At 40.1% G+C, this 26,642-nt stretch overlaps 1 protein-coding gene and 1 non-coding gene across 2 annotated transcripts in view; one reads left to right on the forward strand and one right to left on the reverse strand.

The window, feature by feature from the left end:
* CDC20B (cell division cycle 20B) overlaps positions 1–26,642 on the forward strand; it is a 37,798-nt gene that overhangs the window by 8,214 nt on the left and 2,942 nt on the right. Inside the window, exons 3-11 of the mRNA XM_037529780.2 lie at positions 7,580–7,805; positions 10,279–10,397; positions 12,557–12,650; positions 16,519–16,635; positions 18,659–18,855; positions 19,108–19,202; positions 20,263–20,488; positions 23,029–23,154; positions 23,644–23,761. Coding sequence (XP_037385677.1) covers positions 7,580–7,805; positions 10,279–10,397; positions 12,557–12,650; positions 16,519–16,635; positions 18,659–18,855; positions 19,108–19,202; positions 20,263–20,488; positions 23,029–23,154; positions 23,644–23,761 — 1,318 coding nt within the window. The remainder of the gene's footprint in view (positions 1–7,579; positions 7,806–10,278; positions 10,398–12,556; positions 12,651–16,518; positions 16,636–18,658; positions 18,856–19,107; positions 19,203–20,262; positions 20,489–23,028; positions 23,155–23,643; positions 23,762–26,642) is intronic.
* LOC119261475 (U6 spliceosomal RNA) lies at positions 25,111–25,222 on the reverse strand. Its single transcript, XR_005129020.1, has one exon. It is a non-coding gene; the product is annotated as a U6 spliceosomal RNA (small nuclear RNA).

The following is a 26,642-nucleotide window of genomic DNA, read 5'->3' on the forward strand; positions in this document are numbered from 1 at the left end:
GTCAATTGAGATTTTTGCTGCAAAATTCAAGGCATTTCTGGTAACTCTTTAACACCCTCCAAACAAAGAAAATATTTCACCAGAAGATGGTGCCCTTGTAATTTGAAAGCCGTGAAGTGAGTTCAGCAATTGGTTGACAGTAGAGGAGTATGTAAGTAATAACCAGGAATAGCTCAGAGTACAGATCAAGTATGATGTATGGGTATGATATAGGACCTGATGGAATTAATGTTATGTGTATGAATTAAACAGGCTATATGACTTTAAGGAATTTATAGTGAAAAGAGCAATGAAATATTTGAAAAGGCTATTTACTCTGACTTCATCTACTAAGGTAAAGCCAGATGGAGACAGTAAAAATAAATAAAAACAACAAATGCTTTAAAAATCTTCTTTTATCCAGTATTTTTCAAATTTTTGATCATGACCCACACTTCACAATGCAACTCAATACATGCAGACTCAGAAACATATAACCAAGAAGTTTCATTTAACTGTATTCCCTTTTGAACTGCGATGCACCCCAATTTTAAATCAGTTTTTAAAAAATATTTATTTATTTATGCATATGATAGCTGGGGTACAGGCCAGAGATGTTGGGTGGGGGGGTGAGAGGATTCCACAAGAGACAGAGTGGGGAACAGAACAGGCAGATTGACCAAAGTACACTGCTAAGGGGAGCAGCGGGCGAGGCAGGAGAGGTCTGCTGCACCATGTGGGTTGCTCCCTGGCTGTCCGGGAATTGAACTCGTGCTTCAGTGGCTGCTGACAGCTTCATAGGTTGTGTCTTAACCCTTGCGCCACCAGGGAGGCCCTAAATCAGTTTTGTTTTGACCCATGAAATTAAAGATTTACTGATCGGCGGCAACCTGTTGAGGAAAAATTACTGAACTCTATAATAAAGCAGTAATTTAACCAGAAAATTCAACCAAAAGAGCAGAAACAAACTAAAATTTCTCAAAGCCACACTGCTTGAGTGTATCATGTAGTTGCTTCACTTTTTATCTTTATGTTTCCTCTGGAGGCTTACTTCACCACTGAAAATTTTAGGGAATTTCAAATTGGAGAAGAAATTAAGGGCTGTAGATCCCTAAATCCAGCCTTCTTTTAGTCGCCGTAGAATTTTCCCTGTTTCAGACACAGCAAGTTTTGAATCAAGGTGTTTTGTTCTGCTTGCACCTGACTGATGATGTTGTGGTGTGTTTCCAGAAGTGCTTGGAATGATCTGAGGAGCTTGTGGGAGTGCCCTGCCTAGTAATATTAGATTTTTGGAGCTTTAGAAGATGTGCTAAGGACTCTGGCCATGATTTCTGGTGACTGCTTCTGTTGTGTGTATTTGGAGGCAGTTGAGCAAAACCTAAAACTTAGGCACATAAAACCTGTCAAGAGATGGATAAAGCAGTTTATTCCTGTTCCTGAGGTCTGATAAGAATGGATACAATAGGAAAAAAAAGATTATGTAGAAACTATTCTCTTCCAAACCTTATTTCTAGTAAAGAACAAAAAAGTTCATGTCATGGGTTGTATTGTTTCTTTTTTCACTTAAAAAAATTTAGATATAATTGACATATATTTGTTTCAGGTGTACAATATAATTAAGATTTAAATATATTGGGAAATGATCATTACAAAAATAGTTACCATCCATCACCATAGTTACAGCTTTTTTTTCTTATGATGAAACTTTTAAGATCTATTTTTTTTTTTTAAGATTTTTTTTTTTTTTAGAGGCATGTTTTTATTTATTTATTTGTTTGTTTGTTTTGTTTTGTTTATACATGCACTGGGTACAGTCAGAAGCGCGGGAGGGTGAGAGAATTCACCAGAGCCAGAGCGGGGAGCAGAGCAGGCAGAAGGACCGAAGTACACTGCTGAGGGGAGCAGCGGGTGGCAGGAGAGGTCTGCGTGCCATGTGGGACCCTCCTCTGGTGGCCGGGGAGCAGCCGGGGATCGAACCAGCGCTGCAGAGGCCGCGGGCAGCATCGCAACCCAGCGCTCAACCGCTGCGCCACTGGGGAGGCCCAAGATTTTTTTATTTATGCATATGAGAGCTGGGATACAGGCCAGAGATGCCCGGGGCGGGGTGAGGGTGGGGGCGGGTGAGGTGAGAGGATTACCAGACAGAGTGGGGAACAGAACAGGCAGACTGACTGAGATACACTGCTGAGGGGAGCAGTGGGTGAGACATATGGGTTGCTCTCTGGGGATCGAACTCCTGCTGCAGAGGCTGAGGATTGCTTCATAATGTGGTGCTTAACCCCTTGCGCCACCAGGGAAGCCCTTAAGATCTATTCTTGTAGCAATTTTCAAATATCCATTATAGTATTATTAACTATAGTCCCCATGTGTACATACATCCCATTTTAAACTCATACTCCATTTTATTTTTTTAAAAAGATTTATTTATTTATGCATACAAGACCTGGGGCACAGGCTAGAGATGCGGGGGTTGAGAGGATTCACCAGAGACAGAGTGGGAAACAGAACAGGCAGATTGACCGAAGTACTCTGCTGAAGGGAGCAGCGGGCAAGTCAGGAGAGGTCTGCTGTGCCATGTGGGTTGCTCCCTGTCTGGCTGGGGTCAAACTTGTGTTTCAGAGGCTGCGGATTGCTTCACGGTGTGGTGCTTAACCCCTTGCGCCACCAGGGAGGCCCTCATCCTCCATTTGTTCTCTGTTACTGTGAGCTCCATTTTTATTACATTCTTCATATAAATGAATTTAGAGAACACTGAAGTTGTCTTGTTTTCATTTTCAAATTTTAAGTATTTTTGTGTATGCCAAAAGTACATTAATTATGTAAAGAGGGGATGTGAAGAATACAGAGGATGTAAGAGGAGTAAAATAAAATTTCCTTCAAGGGATTGGGGTCAAAATAAGGGGTTTGTAATTGTATGGGGAATATAAAAATAAAATTTAAATAAAAAAATAAAATTTCCCTTTTCCTATCTCTCACAACACTATTTAAACTTAGGTATAAATCTCCCCATTTTTTTTTTTCCCTGTTGTTTTCATTTACAAAATTTGCCTTTCTCTGACTCACTTATTTAGTATATTGCCCTTAAGTTTCATCCATGTTGTTGAAAATGGCAAGATTTATTCCATTCTATGGCAGAATAATATTTCATTATTTTTAACTAGTTAAGTGATATATATATATAATTTATATTTATTCATTTATTGGAAGCAGTCACAGGAAGTCTGCAGAATAACAATCCAAATCCAAGCCAGGAGATGGTAGTTTCTTAATGAAGGAGCTTTGGTCATCTCCATAGAAGGGGTGGGATAGATGCTAAAGATGCTCTCCAGTGGCAGGCATTGGCAATGGAGAATAAATAAGGTCTCCTGAAACATCTACCTGAAAATGATCTTAGTGGATTTTACTTGACTATATTGCCCACTAGGATGATGATGAGGTGCTGGAGGGTCAAAAAGGGTAAAGATGACAATTTTGATCTTCCTGGTTAATTCGAAATAATATTGAGATCCTAAATTTGAACTATCTGGTGGACCAAAGGCTGCTGCATTGAGCTGGTGGGTATCGGCAGACTTTAGAGACTAAAGAAGGGGACTGGAGAGGATGTGCTTGGCATTATGGGCCACTTTGTTGCTTTTGTCTCTAACATAAGGGTCTGTTCTAGAAATACCCTGGGGTCATCAGCTTGTCTTTTCTGGAATGTCGAGGTTTTTCCCACCCATGGAATGAATATTTGTGTGTCAGATTATTTATCACTAGATATATGTTTGTTTCTCTTGTCCCAGTTGTTTCATTTTGTTACTTCCTGATCTATTTTTAAATCCTCTAGGTTCCTTTCTATTTATTTTTTGGCCCTGGTACTCTGAATTCCTCCCGGTTTAGTGTGAATATGATGTGAACTTTAAAGGTAAACAAGCCAAACTGATGTGCTTAGAGGATCGAGTCATTCATCCTTTTCCCCTTCTTTGTCTTATTTTTCCTATCTTCCTCTTCCTTTCTATTAATAAATACTTGAGTCATTTAAAAGTATGCGACAGGCATTTCCTCAGCAGGAGATAGGTCTTGGAACAAAAGTTCAAAAACATCGAAGATGAAATAGCGCGATCTATGGCAGTATTTCCTAAGCTGTAGTCACTTGGTATGCAAACACCTCCTCTGTTTTGCCACATCTGCACACCATTTGTTAGTTCCTTAACATTTTTATGTGCAAATGGACTCATTTATTGTACTCAAAATAGTTTTTATAAGAGAAAACATTATGACAACACTGACAATTTAGAGAACATTTAAAAATATGCATTAAAATGCATAACTATTGCAAAAAGGCTCATCTGTATCCTTGCAAACCACAAGCCCTTAGTGGAGGGGCTGACTGAGAACTGTACTTGGTGTTCAAAATGTTGAACTCTTTGTGCTCTAACTCTAAAGTTTTTTGTGTAGAATAGAAATTTGTCTCCTAGGTTTTTTTATTTTTTTTTGTCACAAGCAAGGGGAATCATTTGCTTATCTAAATTTGGGGGGTGGTTTTTCTTACCTGTCATGTTTTTTCCGTTGCTCACTAACCAGTATGGGTCTGGAAGTGTTGTCAGTACTCTGAGGTTTCAGTTACTTGGCGGTAGAGACTTGAACATATTTTATTTTATTTTTATTTTTTAAAGATTTATTTATTTATTTATACAAGCACTGGGTACAGTCAGAAGCGCGGGAGGGTGAGAGAATTCACCAGAGCCAGAGCAGGGAGCAGAGCAGGCAGAAGGACCAAGGTACACTGCTGAGGGGAGCAGCGGGCGGCAGGAGAGGTCTGCGCGCCATGCGGGACCTTCCTCTGGTGGCCGGGGAGCAGCCGGGGATCGAACCGGCTGCAGAGGCTGCAGGCAGCTTCGCAACCCAGCGCTCAACCGTTGCGCCACCGGGGAGGCCCGACTTGAACATATTTTAAATGCACAGATACATCAGTATTGTGAACTTACATCACTGTTCTGTTTCCTCAGAAACGTTGATTATAACCTGTCGAATTTGACAATCATTCTTCTTAATGGAGGAGAAAGAAAGAAAATAGCTTATTTCCTTGTGTCTCTCTTAAATCCTTTCTACCTTTTTTTAAAAATTATTTTCAGGTCAGAACCCTAGTTTATTTCAGCATCAGCAACACCTTAGCTACTGCAAACAAACAAACAAACAAACAAACAAACAAACAAACAAACAACCTCTAACAAGGGCGACTGGAGGCTCCACAGTGAGGCTAAGGTCCAGCTGGCAAGTGGGAGCCTCAGCAGTGTGTGGCCAGCACTGCCTGGGGATATAAATTTGTGCCTTTTTAGAACTAATTGCCTCCAGGGGAAGAGGGTCATTCATTACAAAGCTGCTGAATGCCAATAAATGTCTTATTCTCTGGGGACAGTCAGATAAAAGACAAAGTCCCTGCTCTTAAGCCATTTATAAAATAGTAGAACATAGCAGGAGAGAAGTAATGACAATTAGAAATGTGGAATGTGAACTTAGTCCATTTGGGCTGCTGTAGCAATATAACACAGACTGGGTAATTTATAAACTGTAGACTTTTATTGTCCTCGGTTCTGGAGCTAAAATCTGAGATCAGGGCCAGAATGGTCACCTGACGGTCCTCTTTTGGGGTTCAACTTCTCATTGTATCCTCACAGACTGAAGGGTTTAGGGAGTTCTGTGCGATCTCTTTTGTAAGAGCACTCATTTCATTCTTGGTGGATCTGCCTTCATGAACTCATCACCTCTCAAAGTACCCCCTGCCCCAGTTCCATCACTTTTGGGGTTAGGATTTCAACATGAATTTTGAGGGAGCACAGTCAGCCCACAGCATGAACAGAGGTGTTTAAAAGCACAGGGACTGGATCAATTTGTGAGTTCAAACAGGCTTAAACACAACAGGGTTGCACTGCGGTTGTGGGCTGCATGCTTCAGGGGTGCCATTCATAAACACTACGATGTGAACAATGGAATGCAGTGGCCTGAATCCTGGATCCACTGCTTATAGTTCTATATCCATCTCAAGCTGTTAACTTTCAGATATCCCTCACGATTTGTCCATTTTTCTGTTGACAGACATTCTGGCTATTGTGATAAGTGCTGCTGTGAACATTCATGTACCTGTGTTGTTCGAATTTGCCCACCTCTTCTCATTTCTCTTGGGCACCTTACAGTACAACTTTGGGGTCATATGGTAACTTCAATTTTAAATTTTTGAGGGACTGCCAAACTGTTTCCTATAGCAGCCATGCCATTTTACATTCCTACCAGCAATGTACAAAGGTTCCCATTTTTCCATATACTTGCCAACACTTGTTATTGATTTGCATTTCCCTAATATATGTCATCATTTCTAATGACTGCCAACTATTCCCTTTTATTGAATATAGTTTATCTAGTTAATTCTCCATTGATAAATACTGACCCTCCACCCCGCCCCCCATAATTTTTGCTCCTACAAACATATCCTGCAGTGTACTCTCATGTTCTCAACTGAGTACATGAACGTGAAGTCAGACAGATGTTAGGATATAGCATCACTAAGTAATCACTGTGTGTTCTTAGGTAATTCACTTAACCTCTAAATCCCACTTTCTTCACTGGTAAAATAGGAATAAATAACAGATTTGCTTCACAAAGTGTTTTCTAGGATTAAATATCAATATGTGTAAGGCCCTTAACACACATACTTGGATGTGGTAAGGCCTCAGTAATACTGGATGGTTCTGTTCATCTCCACACACATCTTTGATTTGCTGGGTCAGTAAAGGTTATGCACACATTTGAAGGCTTTTATGAACATTTCCAAGTTGTCCTTTCCAAAAACCAATTTACACCCACCAGCAGTGTATACCAGTGTTTGTTTTCAGAATCTTCAATATTGGGGATTGTCATTAAAAAAATCATTGCTAACATCTCATTATATTCTTAAATTTATGTATTTTATAATTACCGGTGAGGGTGAATATTTTGGGGGCATTTATATATCTCTTGTGAACTGCTTTTTTATGTCCTGTGTACATTTTTCTACTGGATTGGTAAACTAATCTAAATTTCTATAAGAAATATTAACTGAACATGCCTGTCATTTAGTTAAAAAATATTTCATTTCACCTTCATACATTTGTGGTGAGGAATAACAAAAGTAATCATGCAAAAAAATATTCATTTCCTATTTGTCACTTGCATTTTACTGTCATATGCTGCACAGCATGGCTCACCAGTGTAACATATGAACTTATCAAACTCCTGGGGTTTCTCAGAGGGTGTGGATAGTTTTTGAGCAAGTTATGTCTCAGTTTTCCCATCTGTGAAGTGAAGGGGTTGGATTAACAAATCATTGTTTATTTCCAGATTTGAATTTTTATAATTTTATCTAGACACCTTGCATGTTCAGTATATAGGGTTATTTTAACTTCATATTTTATATTGATACGTAATAGTAATAACCATAACTATAGTTAGTTCCTCATCCATCCATCCATCCATCCATCTATCTCTCATATTGGACTAAAAGAGTGGTTCATAATTCTCTTTAAGGCATTTTTACTTTTGCATTATTAAGGCCACTGTAGTTATAGCTCTTTTCATTGTTAAATAGGCATTTGATTCAGCTATGACTACATATTCTAACTTTAAGAGCAACTTTGTGAAGAGGCTGTCAGCTGAGGTTCCCCTAGCCAGCAGTCCAATTACCACAAGATGGCGGCAAAACCAAACAAAGGATTTGGCAGCCTATTCTGGGGAAGAGTATTCAACAACTGACCTCCCAGAAGCTTCTACCTCTGTGCTGAAGATATCACCTGAGAAAGACACCTTGATTCTAGGTAAGGCTGTAGAAATGCCATTGGCCAGTTTGAAATGTTAAAAAAAAAGGGTATATTCCGGAGATGTTTGTCTGATACGAATATTCATTGTCACATTTGGTCAACTGCTTTTCTCTCAGCAAAGTAGAGTTTTGTTTTGTTTTGTTTTTTTTTAAAGATTTATTTATTTATTTATACAAGCTCTGGGGACTGTCAGAAGCACGGGAGGGTGAGAGAATTCACCAGAGCCAGAGCGGAGAGCAGAACAGGCAGACTGACGAAGTACACTGCTGAGGGGAGCAGTGGGCAGCAGGAGAGGTCTGCGCGCCATGTGGGCCCCTCACCCGGCGGCCGGGGATCGAACCGGCGCTGCAGAGGCTGAGGGCAGCTTCACAACCCAGCGCTCAACTGCTGCGCCACTGGGGAGACCCAAAGTATAGAGTTTTAATGACTAGTTTATGATAGTCAGGAAAGATTAAGATTCCTAGTTTATGATAGTCAGGAAAATGATGATGAAAGAATCAAGTATGAAATAGGAGAAGAAAAATAGGAAAGTAAGAGAGTATGAGAAGAAAATGTGAATGGAAGGAAGGGGAGAGGCTATGAGAGCGAGAGGGGAGGGGAAAAACAATGGAAGGAAAGATGACAGTGAGAGAATTTGATCCCTGCCTGGGTAGGGTTGGAGAATGGGCACCAGTTCTGACCTGGTGGGCAGGGGTCCAGGATCAACCGGTTAGGGCCCTGAAGCACTCGCTCTCTTAACTAAGTATATAATTCTCATGTGGGTACAGCCTTTTTAATTCCCATCCTTCATCTGCAAAGCTTACTACATATCATCTAGTGATTTAGTTTCTGTTCTCCTTAAAAATCCTTTGCATCATAATTTACTGTCTTATCAGCTTGTTGCAGACAAAAGTCAGCAGTGGTGCCGATTCTTTTCTTAATAACATTGATGACATTGGACACAAGGAGGCACCATGATCTTGCAGATTAAGAGGAAGCCCAAGTCAATTTTAAACCAACGAAATCACCAAGTAGTAGTATCAACACCGAGGGTGGCTGCACGAAGCAGAGGAGATACAGGGATGTAGGAAAGATCCCAGTCTCTTGTGAAAGAAAACTTTTGTATCTCATTATAATTGAGGAAGCCATGCTGATGGCTTTAGAGAAATTTCTGACTAAGACTAAGGCTTCCCTTTTTCTTTCTAGGCTCTAAATTAATTTATTGGTTTTTAAAAAGTAAGCATTGCATAAGAAATGATCTGTTAGTGAATTTTACAGGAAAGTTTATTTCCCACTAAGGTGAATATTAATGCTTAGTATTAATCAGGTACATAGATTTCTCAGTGCTTTGCCGGAGGCTGTCTTTGTTTTTGTTTCAGAAGAGTGAACGCCGAAGGTCCTCCATGTGCAGAGGCTCATATGCAGCCTTGCTCTGTGGACAAGACCTGAGAGGTCCCTGCTGCTGCGGGCTGGTGGGCCTGTGTTGATAACTGGGATGATTGTCAGCACTAGTATCAGACTGCGACTTTTTTGAAGTCAAAGCTGGCTTCTTCTCTATGCTTGTTTACCATTAACACAGTAAGACAAGTATGCATACTTTCCCAGGACAAACAGAAATCTAAAACTCTACAGAATAACAGAACATTTCATGTTTCCCTCCTTCTTTTCCCCTTGATGTCACGTATGTTTCTTAGATTTTGGATAACCCAAGACTCGAGGTGTTGGACTCCAAGAACACTAGTGACAGTTTACCAAGCCATGTTTGTCCAAATGAAGAATGACTGCACATGGCAAAAGGCCAAGGTTTTCCAGTGGCCCCTGAAACAAGATCAACAAGCGAATCGGTAGCTCTGTAGTTTTAGAGGATGACAAGGTTTTCAGGAAAGTTGAAGTTCTGTTAAAGGGCCTTCTCTTAAGCTTAAGAAGAGAACAGAGATGAATAATGATGCTGCAAAGAATACTGGCTTTTCTATTACTTTAACTGAAAAAGTATTTCACTGACATCATCTCAGACTACTCTTACCTTTCTGCAAGAGGAAGAGGGAGAGGCAAAATGGTTTGCTAATGAACATGTAGTAAATAAATAATCCGAATATCAAGCAGGTAGGACGATCATAGCTGGGGCAAGCCAGGTACTCTTTGAGCCATGTTTTTTTCTATTAAATGGTTTGTTTCTATTCTTCAAATGTGAAATGTGAGGACTTGTTCTCTCCGTGCAGGGATAAAGTATGTCTATTGTTGTTGCAGTTGGGAGGCAAGATCTTTAATCTTGGCTTTTCTTTCTGGCTTTTGAGGCCAGTGAAGGAATTCACGAACCCAATACTTTGAACCAGACCCTGCTCTGTCATTCCCCCAGGATTTTGGAGACACAGGGCCCACGTTTTCACATTCTGTCCATGCGAGAGACAAAATGGCTGACTTCCAATCAAAGTGATTCTTGTTTTAGAAATCAAATAAGGCTAATTTTTTTTTCCCCCAAAATCCTACAAAGAACCACCAAAGACCCCCATCAAAGGAAGTTTTGATACAGATAACTCTGCCTTCGCATTTCATAATGGACCTCACACACAGGACAGAGGCTGGAATGGAATCATTGCCTCAAAAGGTCAGGTAGGTAAAGGGAGAAAATTGAGCTCATGTCTTCGTAAGCTCAGAACACTGAGTCCAAATGTGAGGAAAAGCTGGTTTAACTGCTCTTACAAATTCATGAGAAAATCATGGGTTCCTGAGAGAAAAAAAAAATGTAAGTGAAGGACATAAATAGAGGAATTTTGTATAAGAGGCAAAATTTCTGACAAATATACAAGAATGTGTTTAATATCAATCAAAAAAAGTAAAAATGAGAATCATCAAAAAGCTACAGTTTGAAAATAGAATGAAATTATGCATACTATGCTATGTTCCCTCTCAGCTGAAAGATCTCTTGCAGTCATTTTTAACTATTCAGTGAGTGACTTGGTCTGCCATTTGGGTTTCTCAGGATAAGTTCAATTCTTCATCTATAAGATGGTCTTTTTAATATTTCCCTAAGTCTGTTGTTTATTTCTTGACCAAGTTTCTTTAGTTCTTTTAGATATCCATTTTTTTCTATCTTTTTCTCTTCCTCTCTTTCTCTCTTTCTTTCATAGTTGGTTTTATTTCTTTTATTTTTTAATTTTTTATTTATTTATACAAGCACTGGGTACAGTTAGAAGCGCGGGAGGGTGAGAGAATTCACCAGAGCGGGGAACAGAATAGGCAGACAGATGAAGTACACTGCTGAGGGGAGCAGTGGGCGGCAGGAGAGATCTGCGCGCCATGTGGGACCCTAGCTGGCGGCCAGGGATGGAACCGGCATTGCAGAGGCTGCGGGCAGCTTCACAGACCGGCACTCAACCGCTGTGCCAACGGGGAGGCCCTATCCTTTATTTATTATGGCTTTAAGATTTTAAGACTCTTCCCTAAATCCTTTGGTCATATTAAATGCATGTTTTCAGGTTTATAAAGTTCAACAGACAACCTCTCAGGGAATCAATGTGTCATTTAGAAATCTTTGAACTAGGAAAGTCATACATTCTCAATTTAGGCAAAACTACTCACTTACTCTATGCCTCCTTCTGTATTTGGCATATGTACCTTGCTAGAGGAACAATACAATATTGTGACTATAAACCTTATTTATTTTAATGCAAATGCAATTGAAAACCAGTGCAATCGTTTTTGTCTTCATGGAAATTCAGGTCAGTTACTTGAGATCGCGCCATCTCTAATGGGTAAAGCATTATTAGAAAATAAATTTTAAGATGATTAGTTTAATTTCAACATAATCCAGATGAACAAATTTGAGGTCTAAAGAAAACTCAGGCTGAGAAAACACTTTTGGGTTGAATGCTGAGAGTCAACCCCTAAGAGAATTTTTTCTTGTGAAAAGCAGCCTGCTAATGCTCAACTTTATTATTTGGGGGAGGTTTTTTAAGTTCAGAAAGTGCTAGAAATATAATTTTAGTTCTTGAAGACTGATGATATCACTGACTTATGGTTGGATTGTTGAGTAAAAGGAATTTTAGGCTAGTAGAATAAAAGAAGATTTTATTCCAGTTGTAATACCTGTCCTATGGATATGTTGGTAAAATTAAAATAATATGTATGAAATGCTCATGTTAGGGGGAAAGAATGTCCTGAGCAAACTCCAAATAGGTTTTGCGGACTCCACCCCCACTTCAGACCAAAGCCATCAAGACACTGGAAATGACAATATCATCACTAAAGGGAGGGTTGCTGGGATCTGAGGGTGGGGTAGCCAGCTTTGGTATAACACCAGACACATGGGCCTTGGGTCTCTCTCTTGGCCTCACGGCTCTTGCCTCTTCACCAGCTCTCAGCGTGCCATTGGGATTCCAGGTCAGCGGAATGGGTAGGACGCATTCATGAGTTTATCTCCCTTTTTTTCCTCCCTGAGTTATTCATTTCTTCATTTTCCCTTTCTTTTGTAAATAAATCTTTTATTAACCTTTTGTATGTGCCTGCAGTTGAGTATTAATAAGTCCCTTTCAAGCCCGCGGGTCAGGACCCATGTCAGGCAACCCATTTTATATCGGGGTTGCTCTGTAACACTCAGACTGTGTTTATTACATAATGGTTAGTTAATCAATAGTACTAATTATTATGGTGCAGGTTTTGATAATATGGGATCTTTGGATGAATTATCAATTTTATCTTTATATCAGGCATCATCTGAGATGTACATACATGGTTCTAAAGAAGTATTCTCTTCATGTGCTTGCTTTCAGAAATGCCTAAACCAGTTATTTTCAACCCAGAAGGTGGCTCATCAGGAGAATGGGAACCTGCAGTTTTGTGCTAAATCCCAATGTATCTGGAGAGGTATGGACCAAATCTTTTCTGCTTGGTTCCTTCCCTATCCTTCTTTCTCCCTGTCTCCTTCATTTCTTCTTCATCTTAAAATATATTATTTTTACATTTATTTGATTAAATCAACATAATGTAAAATTTAGATAATTATCCTGATTCTCTGCCTTAACCATCTCTACTCCCAAGTGTGATTTTTCTAGAGGCGACCATTCTTAGCTCTTCCAGCTACCCTCTTCACTCCCTGTTTTTCCACCTATTTTCTAAATACTATTTGTGAACTGCCATTTTTTTTTACATTTTTTTTATTTTATTATGACTTTTTAGCATAGTATGTAAAAACTTAGTTCTTTTCCTACCTCATAGATCTCCTTCAGTCTACTTATATCACACTTTTTATTTATTTTTAATTTTTTGAGATAGATTGGTTTACAACATTGTATTGATTTAGAGGTACAGGACATAGGATCATACCTTTTAGGTGTGTGTTACCACATTGTACCCACTATCAAGGCATTTAACCCACCATGAAGGCCTCCACCATAGTCCACTGTGCCTGCTCCCCACTTTGTTCTCCCCTCAGCTCCCTCCTGCTCTGGTAGCCTCAATTCTACAGGAAGAGTTTATTATTGGTTTGGTTTTGAACCTTGTTTTTTCTTTATAATCCACATTTAAGTGACATGATTTAGTATTTATCTTTCTCCTTCCGACTTATTTCTCTTACCATGATCCCCTCCAGTTCCATCCGTGTTGTCACAAAAGTCAATAGTTCATCTTTATTTATGGCTGAGTAGTATTCCATGGTGTATATACACCACATCTTCCTAATCTATTCCTCTTCGTTGGGCACTTAGGTTGTTTCCATAGCTTGGCTATTGTTGATGAGGTTTTCTTGGAGTTAGGAGTGCGGGGTCCTTGGGTTCACTCTGGGAAATGTTTCAGCAGAGCTCCCATTTCAGCGACATGCAGCGAGTTCCCCAGGCAAGTTTCTCCATGAGACACAGACATTAGTTATATTTAAAGGGCAGGTTTATTAGGGAAGGATAAAATAGCTAGACACTTGCAGAGACACAAGTGGGCAGGAAGAGCTGCCCCATGTGTGCTAAGAGAGACCTGCATGGTTGCAGGCAGGCAGCTTTGACAAATCTTGGGCAGGCAAGAAGCTGCTGCCCTGGAGGGAGAGAGTTGGTGAAAAGAGGCACCTGCATAGTCACAGGTAGGCAATGGGAGTGCTGCCCCGTTGTGAGGGTTGCATTAGGTTTTTATCATCTTCAGGGAGGGGCTCATCTTTGTGGGTGGATGGTTTGTGTCCCTTGTCCCTGACATTTCCTGTAGCGGTCTGATAGTTTCTGGGTGTTGCGCCTCCTGATCTGGGCATTGATGTCTAAGGGTCTTGGTTTCTATAACTGGGTTAATGGATTATGCTAATCCCCTCTACCCCTACCTCCTTGTGTGAGTTAGGTTCTTGACCTTGTATCTCCTTTCCTCCATCATTATAAATAGTGCTACAGTGAACAAGGGAGGGCAAATATCCTGATGATTCCACTCATATGTGGAATATATAGAAAAAAACCCAGAAACTGTTAAAACTAAACCAAAACAAACTCTAAAAAAATGGCTGCAGAGTTAAGGTTGTTAAGGGGGAGGGAAAGTGGTGGTGGAAAAAAAAGAGAGAGGGGATCCAATAGCTTAGGGTAAAGGACTATGGGTGTTTTGGTGGTAAGTGTGGTGGACATCTGAGGAGATATGGAGCTATTCCCTTAGATGAGATACAGTGCTGTAAACCAATATTATTTCAATTAAAAAAATTCCAAAAGCTGTCATTGTTACATTGTCTTTGCCTCTGCTTTGAAAATCTGGCTAAAAAAAAATACAGTTTATGGCAAATATTGTGCACAGACTTATCATCCCTATCCCCCATGGCTCATTGTATTTTATATAGATACAAAGGTTATTTATTTAAACAATCCTGATTCCAAATCTTGTGCATATTTTTCAATGTATATAGGTACTTGAGGAAAATGTCTTAGCAGTAATATGTCTCACTGACTGAATTTTAAAGTATTCTACTAGCAACAATAGTAGCATTAGTGAATCTTTAATTTATAATATGGACTGCAGAAAAATATGACTGTCTGTTTTCCATATAAAAAATAAATGTGTTTGAGAAAAACAAAACAAAACAAGATAACTTGCTGGAATTTTAACTGCAATTGATTGACTCTCTCAGTCAAGTTGGAAAGAATGGAATCTTAATAATACTGACACCTGGATCTCTTTGTCTCTTTAGGTTTTCTTTGATTCGAGTTTTGAGTTTTTTAGTTTTCTCCATATAGCTCTTGTACATATATGTTAGATTTATACCTAGGTATTTAATTTTGGGAAGTATTAATGTAAATGGCATTAAATCAGACTCGGACTTTTCCAGAGTCTGGGAGGCAAACTCCAAGGAGCTTGGTTCTTTTCTCAGTGAGGAAATAATTCAGTATTGAGAGCAGAGTTAGGCCGAAAAGCAAGAGATTGATTATCAGATAAGAAAAGGACAGGAAAGCTCTCTAAACAGGGAGGGGTCCCCAGTGGGTAGCTGCTAAAGAACCAAGAAACAGGAGTTTATATGAGCGTGGAGAGAGGACTGGGGCTGAGGTGCCTCAGCCTTGTGTCCCCTTGATTTGTGTAAACCCACTGGGTTTCCTTTTTTTTTTTTTTTTAAAGATTTATTTATTTATTCATACAAGAACTGGGGTACAGGCCAGAGGTGAGGGGGTGAGAGGATTCACCAGAGACAGAGTGGAGAGCAGAACAGGCAGACTGAAATATAGTGCTGAGGGGAGCAGTGGGCAAGTCAGGAGAGGTCTGCTGCACCATGTGGGTAGCTCCCTGGCCGGGGATTGAACTCATGCTGTAGAGGCTGTGGCTAGCTTCATAGGTTGTGTCTCAACCCCTTGCGCCACCAGGGAGGCCCAGGTGTCCTTTTTTGGTTATTCTGTTTTCTCAGAATGAACTTTTGGGCATTGCTTCAAAATTGTGTTGATTTTCTGAACATACAGTTTTTCCACTGAGTTGGGACACCCTGACCCTGACAACTGCCTGCCCAGCCTCACTTCCTCTTTCATTTCTAGTGACCACAGTTCGGCCACAACTGCAGGTTTTCACAGCAAACACCGAGGCACTGAGTGACAACCTGACTACTTGCTAGCTTTTGTCAGAAGCCATCTGGTCTCAGAGCCCACAAGTTCTTTGGGTGGGCTCACAAGTCCTTTGGGTAGACTCATTTCCTGTCGATAGTGTCATTCTCAGTTGATCATAAGCAAAGTGGTTGGAGAGAGGAAAACGGTGGCTTGTGGTTTAGACTTATTGGGGTCTTTTGATGAGAATTAAAGCCAAGCTCAAGCGATAACCTTGAACTCAGTGAGTCATGGGTAAGATAAGCAAAATGTATCTCTGTGTGCTCCGGTATGGAAAGAGTGAGAGAGCCAGAATCAATGAATCAACAAAAGACTCAAATGGGGGTTACATTTATTGTAATTGTTGAATTGATAGATACATTGATAAGCAAAAATTAGTTTCATTTGAAAATCTCAAATGATCATAAATATTCAGAACATGATGTATTAGTATCTCCATGAGCTTCCTCAATACTTGTCATCTGTGTTTAACCATAACAATTGCTTTTTATTAGAAAATGCCATTTGTATTTTTATAAATATAAAAATATATTTGTTTAATACTTATGTCTTTTTTTTCCCTTTCCTCCCCCTACGACTTCAAATTCAGTTTTATTATGATGACAGCATCTTTTTTCACTCCATTTTCTTTTAATGCCTGCAAGGATAAATATGTCTGCCGGATCATAGCAATGTATAGAACTGTTTGTTTCTTATAGGCTGTAGAGATGGAGGCAGAGCTGAATCCTTCCATCTTAAAAGGTTCAATGATATAAACTACTCCACACTCCAACCAGAGGTGAAGATTCATCTTACTGGTCTTCGAAATGATTACTGTAAGTTATTGTTTAGATTGTGAATTTAAATACTGAGTGACAAAATGCTTTCTGTACTCAGCCATAAACTTGAAATTTGATTCTGGGAGAACCAATGGGTCTAGTACTTTCTGTTCAAACAGTGAACCACCCAAATATGATTACTATAGTTGTTTTTCCTTTATGCAGTTTTCATGTTAGGGTCTTCTTGTTGCTGGCGGGATGTGAAGAATATGCATTTTGCTTTACTGTATAAGAATGAACTGTACAAATCGTGGCCTATTCTTATGTAGATACCAAACATGGGTAAATCTCATTGCTTCTACTCATTACATGTCTATCCTATAATCTAAATAGTTGGGAAGACAGTACTATCCACATGGAACCACCATTTTACCAATGCATTATTTCAATAATAACTTATGGAATCTAAGAAACTATAGGTCTATAAGATGCTCAATGATCTTTGGCATTGTCCAGAGAGACTTCACAGAGTTATTGTGTTGCTGTTTCAAATCTCAGTTCAATTCACAAAGGCTTTGCTAAGCTGATTTGAGTTCAAACCCTGCTTACATGATTCAGAAGTCAGATTGCAGTGTATGTGGTTCATACACTCACAATACATGGTGCCTTTCTCTGGCTCTCTTCATTCTTGGACTTTGACCACCAAGCTCCCTTTTTCTGGTTCCTCTAATCAGGAAGATGCCTTATAGATATTTCAGATCTATCAGTTTTCATTGCTGGTTTTTACCCTCAGGGCAAAACTGTCTGAGAAAAAAAGTGGGAAACTCATCCTTATGCTGGTTGTTTCGCCAAGTATTTTTTAAAGAAAACTTTTTACTGAGGTATAATTGACATATCACGTATTGGTTTCAGGTATGCAGCATAATGATTTGGTATCTGTATATACTGTGAAACAATCACCATGATAAGTCTAGTTATCATTCAGTATCTCCAAGTTTTGATTCACAAACTTATTTTATCTGATTTTACTTATTTTCCAGAGTGTCAAGTATTTGTTTTTTTATATTTTATTCAGAGTATGTAGTATTATTAGTGAGATAATTTTAGGGGGCTTAGACCTTTAATTGAAATAGTGTGCCTTATAATGTTACACTGATAGGTGTCGGTCAGAATAGGAGCTTCTTATAAGAAGTGAGATAATAGGGTGTACTTAACATGTGGCCTTAGCAATCAAAGAGTTCATATAGTATGAGCTAAAGAATACTGGTAAGAACTTTTAGGTATCAGAAGTCAGTGAGTACCATTTCTAGATATACTGTAATTGGTGGCTTTTTACATTAGAAATGATAGTAGACATGGAATATTACTCAGCATTCAAAAAAGATAAACACATGCAATTTGCAGCAACATGGATGGCGCTGGAAGGGATCATGCTCAGCGAAATTAGCCAAAAAGAAAAAGAAAAATACCGGATGGTCTCACTCATAGCAGGAATCTAGAAAACTTAAATAAGGGACCAGGAAAATGAATATAAGAAAGTGAAAATCAAAATCAACAAAAAACTATGAACCAGAGACACTTTTTGGGGGTGGGGGGCGGGAGGGGAAGGATTGGGGTCAGAATGGGGGGTTTGCAATTGTATGGGGGAATATAAAAATAAAATTTATTATTTAAATTAAAAAAAAAAAAGAAATGATGGTAGAATCTCCCATGTGGGTATCCTAAGTCTGAGCATGTCTCCATAAGAATAATGTGCATTTAATTTTAGTGATCTGTTAGATGAAATCCATGTATACTAATAATGAATGATGAGACTTTAACGTTCTCTAAATGCCTCTTAATAAGTATCTGAGCACGAGTGGTAAGTGTCATTGCTTAGTAGACTGTGAATGTTGTCAGCAGATTCTATTCTAGTTTCCATTTTGAACTTCTAATGATCTGCTTGAATCGATGATTTTGTTTTCCAATTTACCGCAGGGAAGGTATTAAGCATTTTCCTTTACCAATAGAATAAATTGTTTATCTGAAAACACTTTATTTGGTTATATAATCACCCTAATTTGAAACACTTTTCTTATAGATCTGAATATACTAGATTGGAATTTTGAAAATCTTGTTGCTGTAGCCCTTGGATCTTCTGTACGCATCTGGAATGGGGAAAGCCACAATGGGATTGAAAATATAGACTTCAGTCTCACTTGTAACTATGTATCTTCCGTGTCCTGGATTAAAGAGGGAAACTGTCTGGCTGTTGGCACCAGCGAGGGAGAAGTGCAAGTACTGGATACCTTTTTAAAATTTCTGATGATGTGCTCTGTATAATTGCTAGATAACTAAAATTGACTTTTTTTTTAAAATAATAAATTTTATTTTTATATTCCCCATACAATTGCAACCCCCCCATTTGGACCCCAATCCCTTCCCTTTTAACAGCATGCTAATATAAAGGAGAGTCTTTGTATTGAGATATACTTGAAGCTGTTGTTACGGAGAGGACAATGCTAAGTAACTGCCTGTTCACTGTTTCAGCTATGGGATGTGGTCACAAAAAAGCGCCTGAGAAATATGCTGGGCCACTTGTCTGTAGTTGGAGCTCTGAGCTGGAATCACTGTATCCTCAGCAGGTAAGAAGCATCTTATTAGAATCAATTGTATTTGTGTCAACAGTTGACTGTGGGGCCTGAGTGAATAGAGCTATAACACTTAAAACCAAAATCAAAACTGAAAGAAAGACAGGGGCTTGCCTATGTTTAATCAGGCACCTCTTTTTCCTAATAAACCTGCCATTTTTTAAAAGATTTATTTATTTATACATATAAGGATGGGGGTACAGACCATAGGTTGGTGGGGGGGGCGGTGAGAGGATTCACCAGAGAAAGAGTGGGGAATAGAACAGGTGGATCTATGAAATACACTGCTGAGGGGAGCAGCAGGCGAGACAGGAGAGGTCTGCTGCGCCATGTGGGTCACCTCCCTGGCTGGGGATCAAACTTGTGTTGCAGTGGCTGCTGATAGCTTCATAGTGTTGCGCCTTAACCCCTTGTGCCACCAGGGAGGCCCCCTAAACCTACCCTTTCAAGATGCAAAAAAACACCTACCAAAATAAGGCAGGGCATTACTTAGTGTCAGCTATGATCTGACACACAGAAGTATTCAGATTTTCTGGGGATGTTCATGGTCCAGGGGTCACATGGTGGCTATGTGCCTACAGTGTGTGCAGTACTGGAGTGTGAGGTCAAGATTCACTAACTTGTTCAGATAAAATGTAAAATTTAAGTTTAAGCAAATAATTTATCTGTAGAAAGTCATACCTACTAGAGAGATATTCAGCTGAAATCAAGTATTTATTACTATCTATATCAATAATTTGGAATAGGCTAAACTTTCTGGATACATTCCCAGTTCAGAGACCCACAGAGGTCTTGTAGCTCCTGCAGTTTAGAGATTCTCAAACTGGAGAAGCATCAGAGTCACCTGGAGGGGTCCTTAGAAGAGGTTGCTGGCCTCACTCCAGGAATTTCTGAATCAGTAGGGCTGAAGGTGTGCTGATAATTTGCATTTCTAATTTCCCAAATGATGCTAAAACTGTATCATTTTGAAAACTGCAGTTATAATCTAATTGCTTCTTTTTAACCAGAAAAGTTAAATTTTCAGTTTTAAACCTGCCCTTTTATCCTTGGGCAGTGGATCGAGACTGGGCCGTGTGTATCATCACGATGTTCGGGCAGCCCAGCACCTTGTTGGGTCGCTTGGCCACAAGCAGGCGGTGTGTGCCCTGAAGTGGTCCCTGGATGGGGGGCTGCTCGCCAGTGGCTGTAGTGATGGATTGTTGACTCTCTGGCCCCATGATCCAGGGGCGAACCCACAGCGTCAGCCGCTGAAAGTTATAACCCAGCCTACAGCAGTCAAGGTAAGAAGTCCAACAACTTGCCTGATTTCCCTCTATCAGAGAGCACCGGCTGTCCTCCACACATGAAAACAAAGCCTTTAAACCTAGAGTTTGAGATTTTCTTGTTAACATTTTTTAAAAAAAAGATTTATTTATTTATGCATACAAGAGCCAGGGTACAGGCCAAATGTGCGGGAGGGTGAGAGGATTCATCAGAGACAGAGCGGGGAACAGAACAGGCAGACTGACGAAATGCACTGCTGAGGGGAGCAGTAGGCGAGACAGGAGAGGTCTGCTTCGCCATGTGAGACCCTCGCCAGCTGGCCAGGATTGAACTAGCGCTGCAAAGGTTGTGGACAGCTTCACAGCGCTGCGCTCAACTGCCTGCGCCACAAGGGGAGGCCCTAGAGTTTGAGATTTTCTTTCTTAGAGTTTGTTTTGGATTTTGCCATCACATTCCTGGAAGACAGCCCGAGTGTCAGGTATTTTGGTAGAAGGTGATTGAAAGCAAAGTTAAGCTTGAGCTTAAGGAAAAATAACAACAACAACTCACACACACACACACACACACACACATATATATTTTTCCTTATCATTTGAGGAGTTAGGTATATTCAACTGTTGCAAATATTGGCTGGGACTAGGGCCTTAAATAACATCTGTAGAGTCCTGTCTCTGACACTTGGCTCTGCCTGTCTTTGTTTAGTTTCGTTCTTCAGTCAGACTCTGTTTCGTGGGCCTAATGGCTCTTGGCTACTGCAGATGCCGATTCTCCCACATGGTATCTGCTTAAGAAACCGTCTTTCCTCTTAGCTGGTAGAAAAGTCCCAGTGAGGACTCTGGGCTTGCTTTGCTCACGTTCTCATTTCTCAGTTGATAGTTGCTGCCAGAGAGATGGGCACGTTGACCTGTCAGGCCTGGGTCATGAGCTCACACCCGAAAGGAGACCCATGACCAGGTGGAGACAAAGCAGACTGTAGAGTTAAATCAACACTCTCCCATACTCGTACAATCATTTCTTATTTCTCTGTATTTAAACTTTTTAATTCTAGCCAACAAATTCATGCTTTTATTCCTGGATGATTTGGTGTCACAGATTTCTTGGCCTCAAAGCAGTCCCAGAATATTTATCATTCGTATAACTAATGATTCTACTTTAATAACTATAAGCACATTTATTAGAATGAGAGATTAAAAGTTATTTGGGGCCTCCCTGGTGGCGCAGCAGTTGAGCGCTGGGTTGCGAAGCTCCCCGCTGCCTCTGCAGCGCCAGTTCGATCCCCGGCTGCTCCCCGGCCACCAGAGGAGGGTCCCACATGGCGGCAGACCTCCCCTGCCGCCCGCTGCTCCCCTCAGCAGTGTACTTCGGTCCTTCTGCCTGCTCTGCTCCCTGCTCTGGCTCTGGTGAAATCTCTCACCCTCCCGCGCTTCTGACTGTACCCAGTGCTTGTATAAATAAATAAATAAATCTTTAAAAAAAAAAAAAGTTATTTGGAGTTTCCTAATATAATATGGAATGTATAGTTCTTGCTGCTACTGTAGAGTGCTGGCCCAATAACTCTGGTATGTAGTTTTTAATGTCTATAAAACATTGAGAATGATTTTAGATCAAAATTCCCATTACTAATGACTTGAAAAAAATCTAGGAAAAATATATGTAAAACATGCTGCCTGCAAAGAAAATACTAAATAGCAAAGTAAAGCAAAATCAGTAACTAATATGAAAAACCCAAGTCAAACAAACTTGTCTTAGAACCTTGTTGACAGAAATACAATGTATTGAACTAAGAGAGATTTCCTGGGACCTCTCTCCAAGCCTTATGGCAGTTAATACCTGAGAATTGCAAGGACTATCACTAGTGTGAGTCTCTTCACAATCCCCACCCACTAACCAACTGATAAAGCAGGAATGGCCTTTAGAGTTTGACTTCTGTATACTTCTGCTCATGATGGAGCTTCTAGTTTTGTCCAGACAGCTTGGGCAAAAGGTAATTTAGAAGTCAGGTATTTAAGAACGTGATTACTAATAATTTTAGTGTAGTCAGACAGCGACTGAAGCTAAATTTGCTGGGGCGATAGCAGCTGTTGGCCAGTCAGGCATTTTTCCCTCTTAAGCTTCTCCAGTTTTGGGGCTTTTATGGTTCAGTTCGTCATCTAGCCTTTAATCCATTTTAGATTCATTTTTGTGTTTGTGTTAGATAGTGGTATTGTTTCATTCTTTCGCATGTGGAAATTCAGTTTCTCGACACCATTTGTTTAGAATGTGTTGAATGTAGTTTTTCATCTATATTGGTTATATGGATTTTCTGTGTTGAAAACATTTGGAATTGTTACCATAATTTGAGGAAGAGCCCTGTTGAGGTGCCTTCTCCTTCAGAAGTGATTTAGTCTCCAAGAAGTAATTTCTGAAGAGGCAGTTGCTTCTGTCTTTGGTTGGAGACCCAGGAGAGAGAGCTATGCTGGGTGCAGACATCTGGGATTTCAGTTACCACAGAGCAGCTCAGTCGCAACTTCACCTTCTCTAAGTTGACCTGCCTATGTGACGATTTGCAACTTTCAAGGCCATGGATTGGTGCCCCTGGCAGTCTGCAGTTCTTGCTATTGGAGGAGGATTGAAGGATGGACGTTTACACATCTTGGACATAAATACTGGAAAAAGCATCCAGACCCCAACCACCAACTCACAGGTAAATGTCTCTTCTGAAGTTCACCTTTATTTTGATCAGAATCTTGTGAAGATAATTAATGAGAGAGCACAGGACCCAAACATGTCTCAGTCTATCTCCTGAATCCACAGGAGTTTCAGTTCTTAAAAGCTGAGCCACTTTTTGGTAAGACCTCTTTGTGTACAAATGAAAAGTGAATTTAATTTGTTTTCTTTTTTTCACATTTCCTTTCTTTCTTGGCACTGCTTTGACTGTGAAACTTGAGAGCAGTCTGGCTACCCATGGCCAATGACATTAGTCCATTTAAGTTTATACCTTAATTGCACTTCAGCCTATTTATACATTTAGTTCTTTGTTGCTAGAATTAATGTAATTATTCTTTCATCTTAACCCCGGCTGTGCTCTAGAGGATGGGTGGAGACAGACTTAGACTAAGTTTAAAACGCATTTATAATGAATCAGAAATGGACATGATTCTGGTATTTTTTTTTTTTTTGGTCATTATTACAGATTTGTTCCCTAATTTGGCTACCAAAGACAAGGGAGATTGCAACTGGTCAAGGCACTCCTCAGAGTGACGTGACTATGTGGGCCTGTCCTGCTTTGGCCAGATCGGGTGGATTTTTTGGTCAGTATTGATAAGTGAGTGAATAAATGACATATACTGATAATAAAATGACCTGTGATTGGCAGGAAATGCCTGGAATGGAAGAGTTTCTCCTTCTGGTTATCTGAAGCATATATATCTTCTGAAGAAAAAGACCTATACCCACCATACCTTAGGTGTATGGATGGAGTGCTTCTGAATTGGACTAAGATTCTTCATCATTTAAAATTGATAGTGCATGGATGATGTGGCAGGCACTTTTTTGGAGTACTGGGTGTATAGACAGGTGAGTAAGACAGACAATATTCCTGTCCTCATGGAGCCTATTCTTATGTGAGAGGAGACAGACAGAAAACCAAAACTAAAAAAACCAACACAGGGCCTCCCCGGTGGCGCAGAGGTTGAGCGCTGGGTTGCGAAGCTGCCCGCGGCCTCTGCGGCGCCGGTTCGATCCCCGGCTGCTCCCCGGCCACCAGAGGAGGGTCCCACATGGCGTGCAGACCTCTCCTGCCGCCCGCTGCTCCCCTCAGCAGTGTACTTCAGTCCTTCTGCCTGCTCTGCTCCCCGCTCTGGCTCTGGTGAATTCTCTCACCCTCCCGCGCTTCTGACTGTACCCAGTGCATGTATAAAACAAAACAAAACAAAACAAACCAGCAAACAAATAAATAAAGCATGTCTCTATAAAAAAAAAAAAAAAAAAAAATTAAAAAAAAAAAAAAAAAAAAAAAAAAAACCAACACAGACGTACAGCTTCTGCTGTCAAGCTGGCTGGGCCTCTGTTTGGCTTTTATATCCATTAGCTGTTACACTGTGTGATTTGGTAAATAAAATACAGGCAGCTCTTGAAAAGCCACTTTGGTGGTTCAGGCATGAGCATAGGAGCAATGAGAATTGATCATTTGCATATTTTTAATCCTAATATATTCAATTAGAGGACCTTCTAAGATTAGAGAAATAGTTTAAATCAAGTCTTTTTTTTATAAATTTTATTTTTATATTCCCCATACAATTGCAACCCCCTTATTTTGACCCCAATCCCTCCTTTCCCCTCCGCCCACCCCCCATAGAGTGTCTCTGGTTCATAGTTTTTTGTTGATCTTGATTTTTACTTTCTTACAGTTATTCTTTTTTCTGGTCCCTTATTTAAGTTTTCTAGATTCCTGTTATGAGTGAGACCATCTGGTATTTTTCTTTTTCTTTCTGGCTTATTTCGCTGAGCATGATCCCTTCCAGCGCCATCCATGTTGCTGCAAATTGCATGTGTTTATCTTTTTTGAATGCTGAGTAATAGTCCATGGTGTATATGTACCACATCTTCTTGATCCAGTCATCTATTTTTGGGCATTTGGGTTGTTTCCAAAGCTTGGCTAAAAAATATGGAACGCTTCACGAGTTTGCGTGTCATCCTTGCGCAGGGGCCATGCTAATCTTCTCTGTAACATTCCAATTAAATCAAGTCTTAAAACCCTGTTCTTCATAAAATTATGACTCCAGGGCCTCCCTGGTGGGGCAGCATGTTGAGCACTGCACTGTGAAGCTGTCCACAGTCTCTGCAGTGCAGGTTCAATTCCTGGCCAGCCAGGGAGAAACCCACATGGCACAGCAGACCTCTCCTGCTTCATCTGCTGCTCCCCTCAGCAGTGTCTTCGGTCAGTCTGCCTGTTCTGCTCCCCATTCTATCTCTGGTGAATTCTCTCACTCTCCTGCAACTCTGACTGTACCCCAGTTCTTGGATAAATAAATAAATCTTTAAAAAACTGGGTTTGACCTATTTGGTCCTGGATGTAATGAATCAAGATCAGCCTTAAAAAAATGAAATAAAATGGAATAAATGAGAACGTTGGTACTATTTTGTGAAGCTTTGTTATGGTCATCAACACACATATGTGTCTGTGTATGGTGTTGCTACAATAAAATACAGGTAGCTCTTGTATTTGATACTGGGTAGTGGCAACAGTTTGAAAAATTATTCTAGATCATAGTCACATCTTTGCTAAGTTTTACAGTGATGATTCTCTGGGGAAAATTCCAGTTTTCTGACTGCAGCAGAGAGATAATTTACAATTGTCACCTTTGTCCCACCAAAAACTTGAAATTGCTTGAGATACTTAGGTCAGAAGGACTCTGGTCAAATTGGTTTCAGAAATGCTGCCTATTATAGCTTCTTATCCCAAATATTTATAATGCACATAGCAGTCTAGAAATAACTCTGACATAAGGAATCCTGCTTAATTTTCTTAACCTGGACCTCCCAAATTAATGTGAACATTAAACACTTTATTTTTCACACCCATTCAACTCATATAGAACAACTGTTTCACAGAATGTTCTTTGGGAAGTGATTAGTTGTATAAAAGAAAGGAGTGTTGCTTCTAGAATTCCAAAAGTAAGAATTCATGTATGCTTTGTGGGTGTGTCCTGCTAAGATACATCTATTTATTTGATTTGTTTCTTGAAACCTAGGTCCAAAGGGGATGACTTTTGGGGGCTAATATGAAGAATGGGGTGAGTGGTAGGAACAGAAAAATGGCAATTCCTGGGTAAATTAGGGAAGATAGAATAATAATAGTATGGGCTACATGGCATGTCATGGGCTAGGAAAGTTTCCCTAAAGTGATCCATGTCAATCCCCTGGATCCTGTGAATGTGACCTTATTTGGAAAAAGGGACTTTGCTGATTAATTAAGGAACTTGAAATGAGATTATCCGGGATTATCCAGGTGGGTCACAAACTCTTATAAGAGACATACAGAAGAGAACAGACACGCAGAAAAAGAGGTGATGTGACCACAGAGGCCGAGACAGGGGTAATGTGGCCGCAAGTCAAGACTGCCAGTGGCTGCCTAGATGAGACAAGGAACGAATCTCCAGAGGGAGCTGTAGCTGGCGCTCCTTGATTTGG

The sequence above is a fragment of the Talpa occidentalis genome, unplaced genomic scaffold (assembly GCF_014898055.3).
Source record: "Talpa occidentalis isolate TD23 unplaced genomic scaffold, MPIMG_talOcc4v2.1 talOcc4.6, whole genome shotgun sequence".
In the NCBI taxonomy this organism is placed as follows: Eukaryota; Metazoa; Chordata; class Mammalia; order Eulipotyphla; family Talpidae; genus Talpa; species Talpa occidentalis.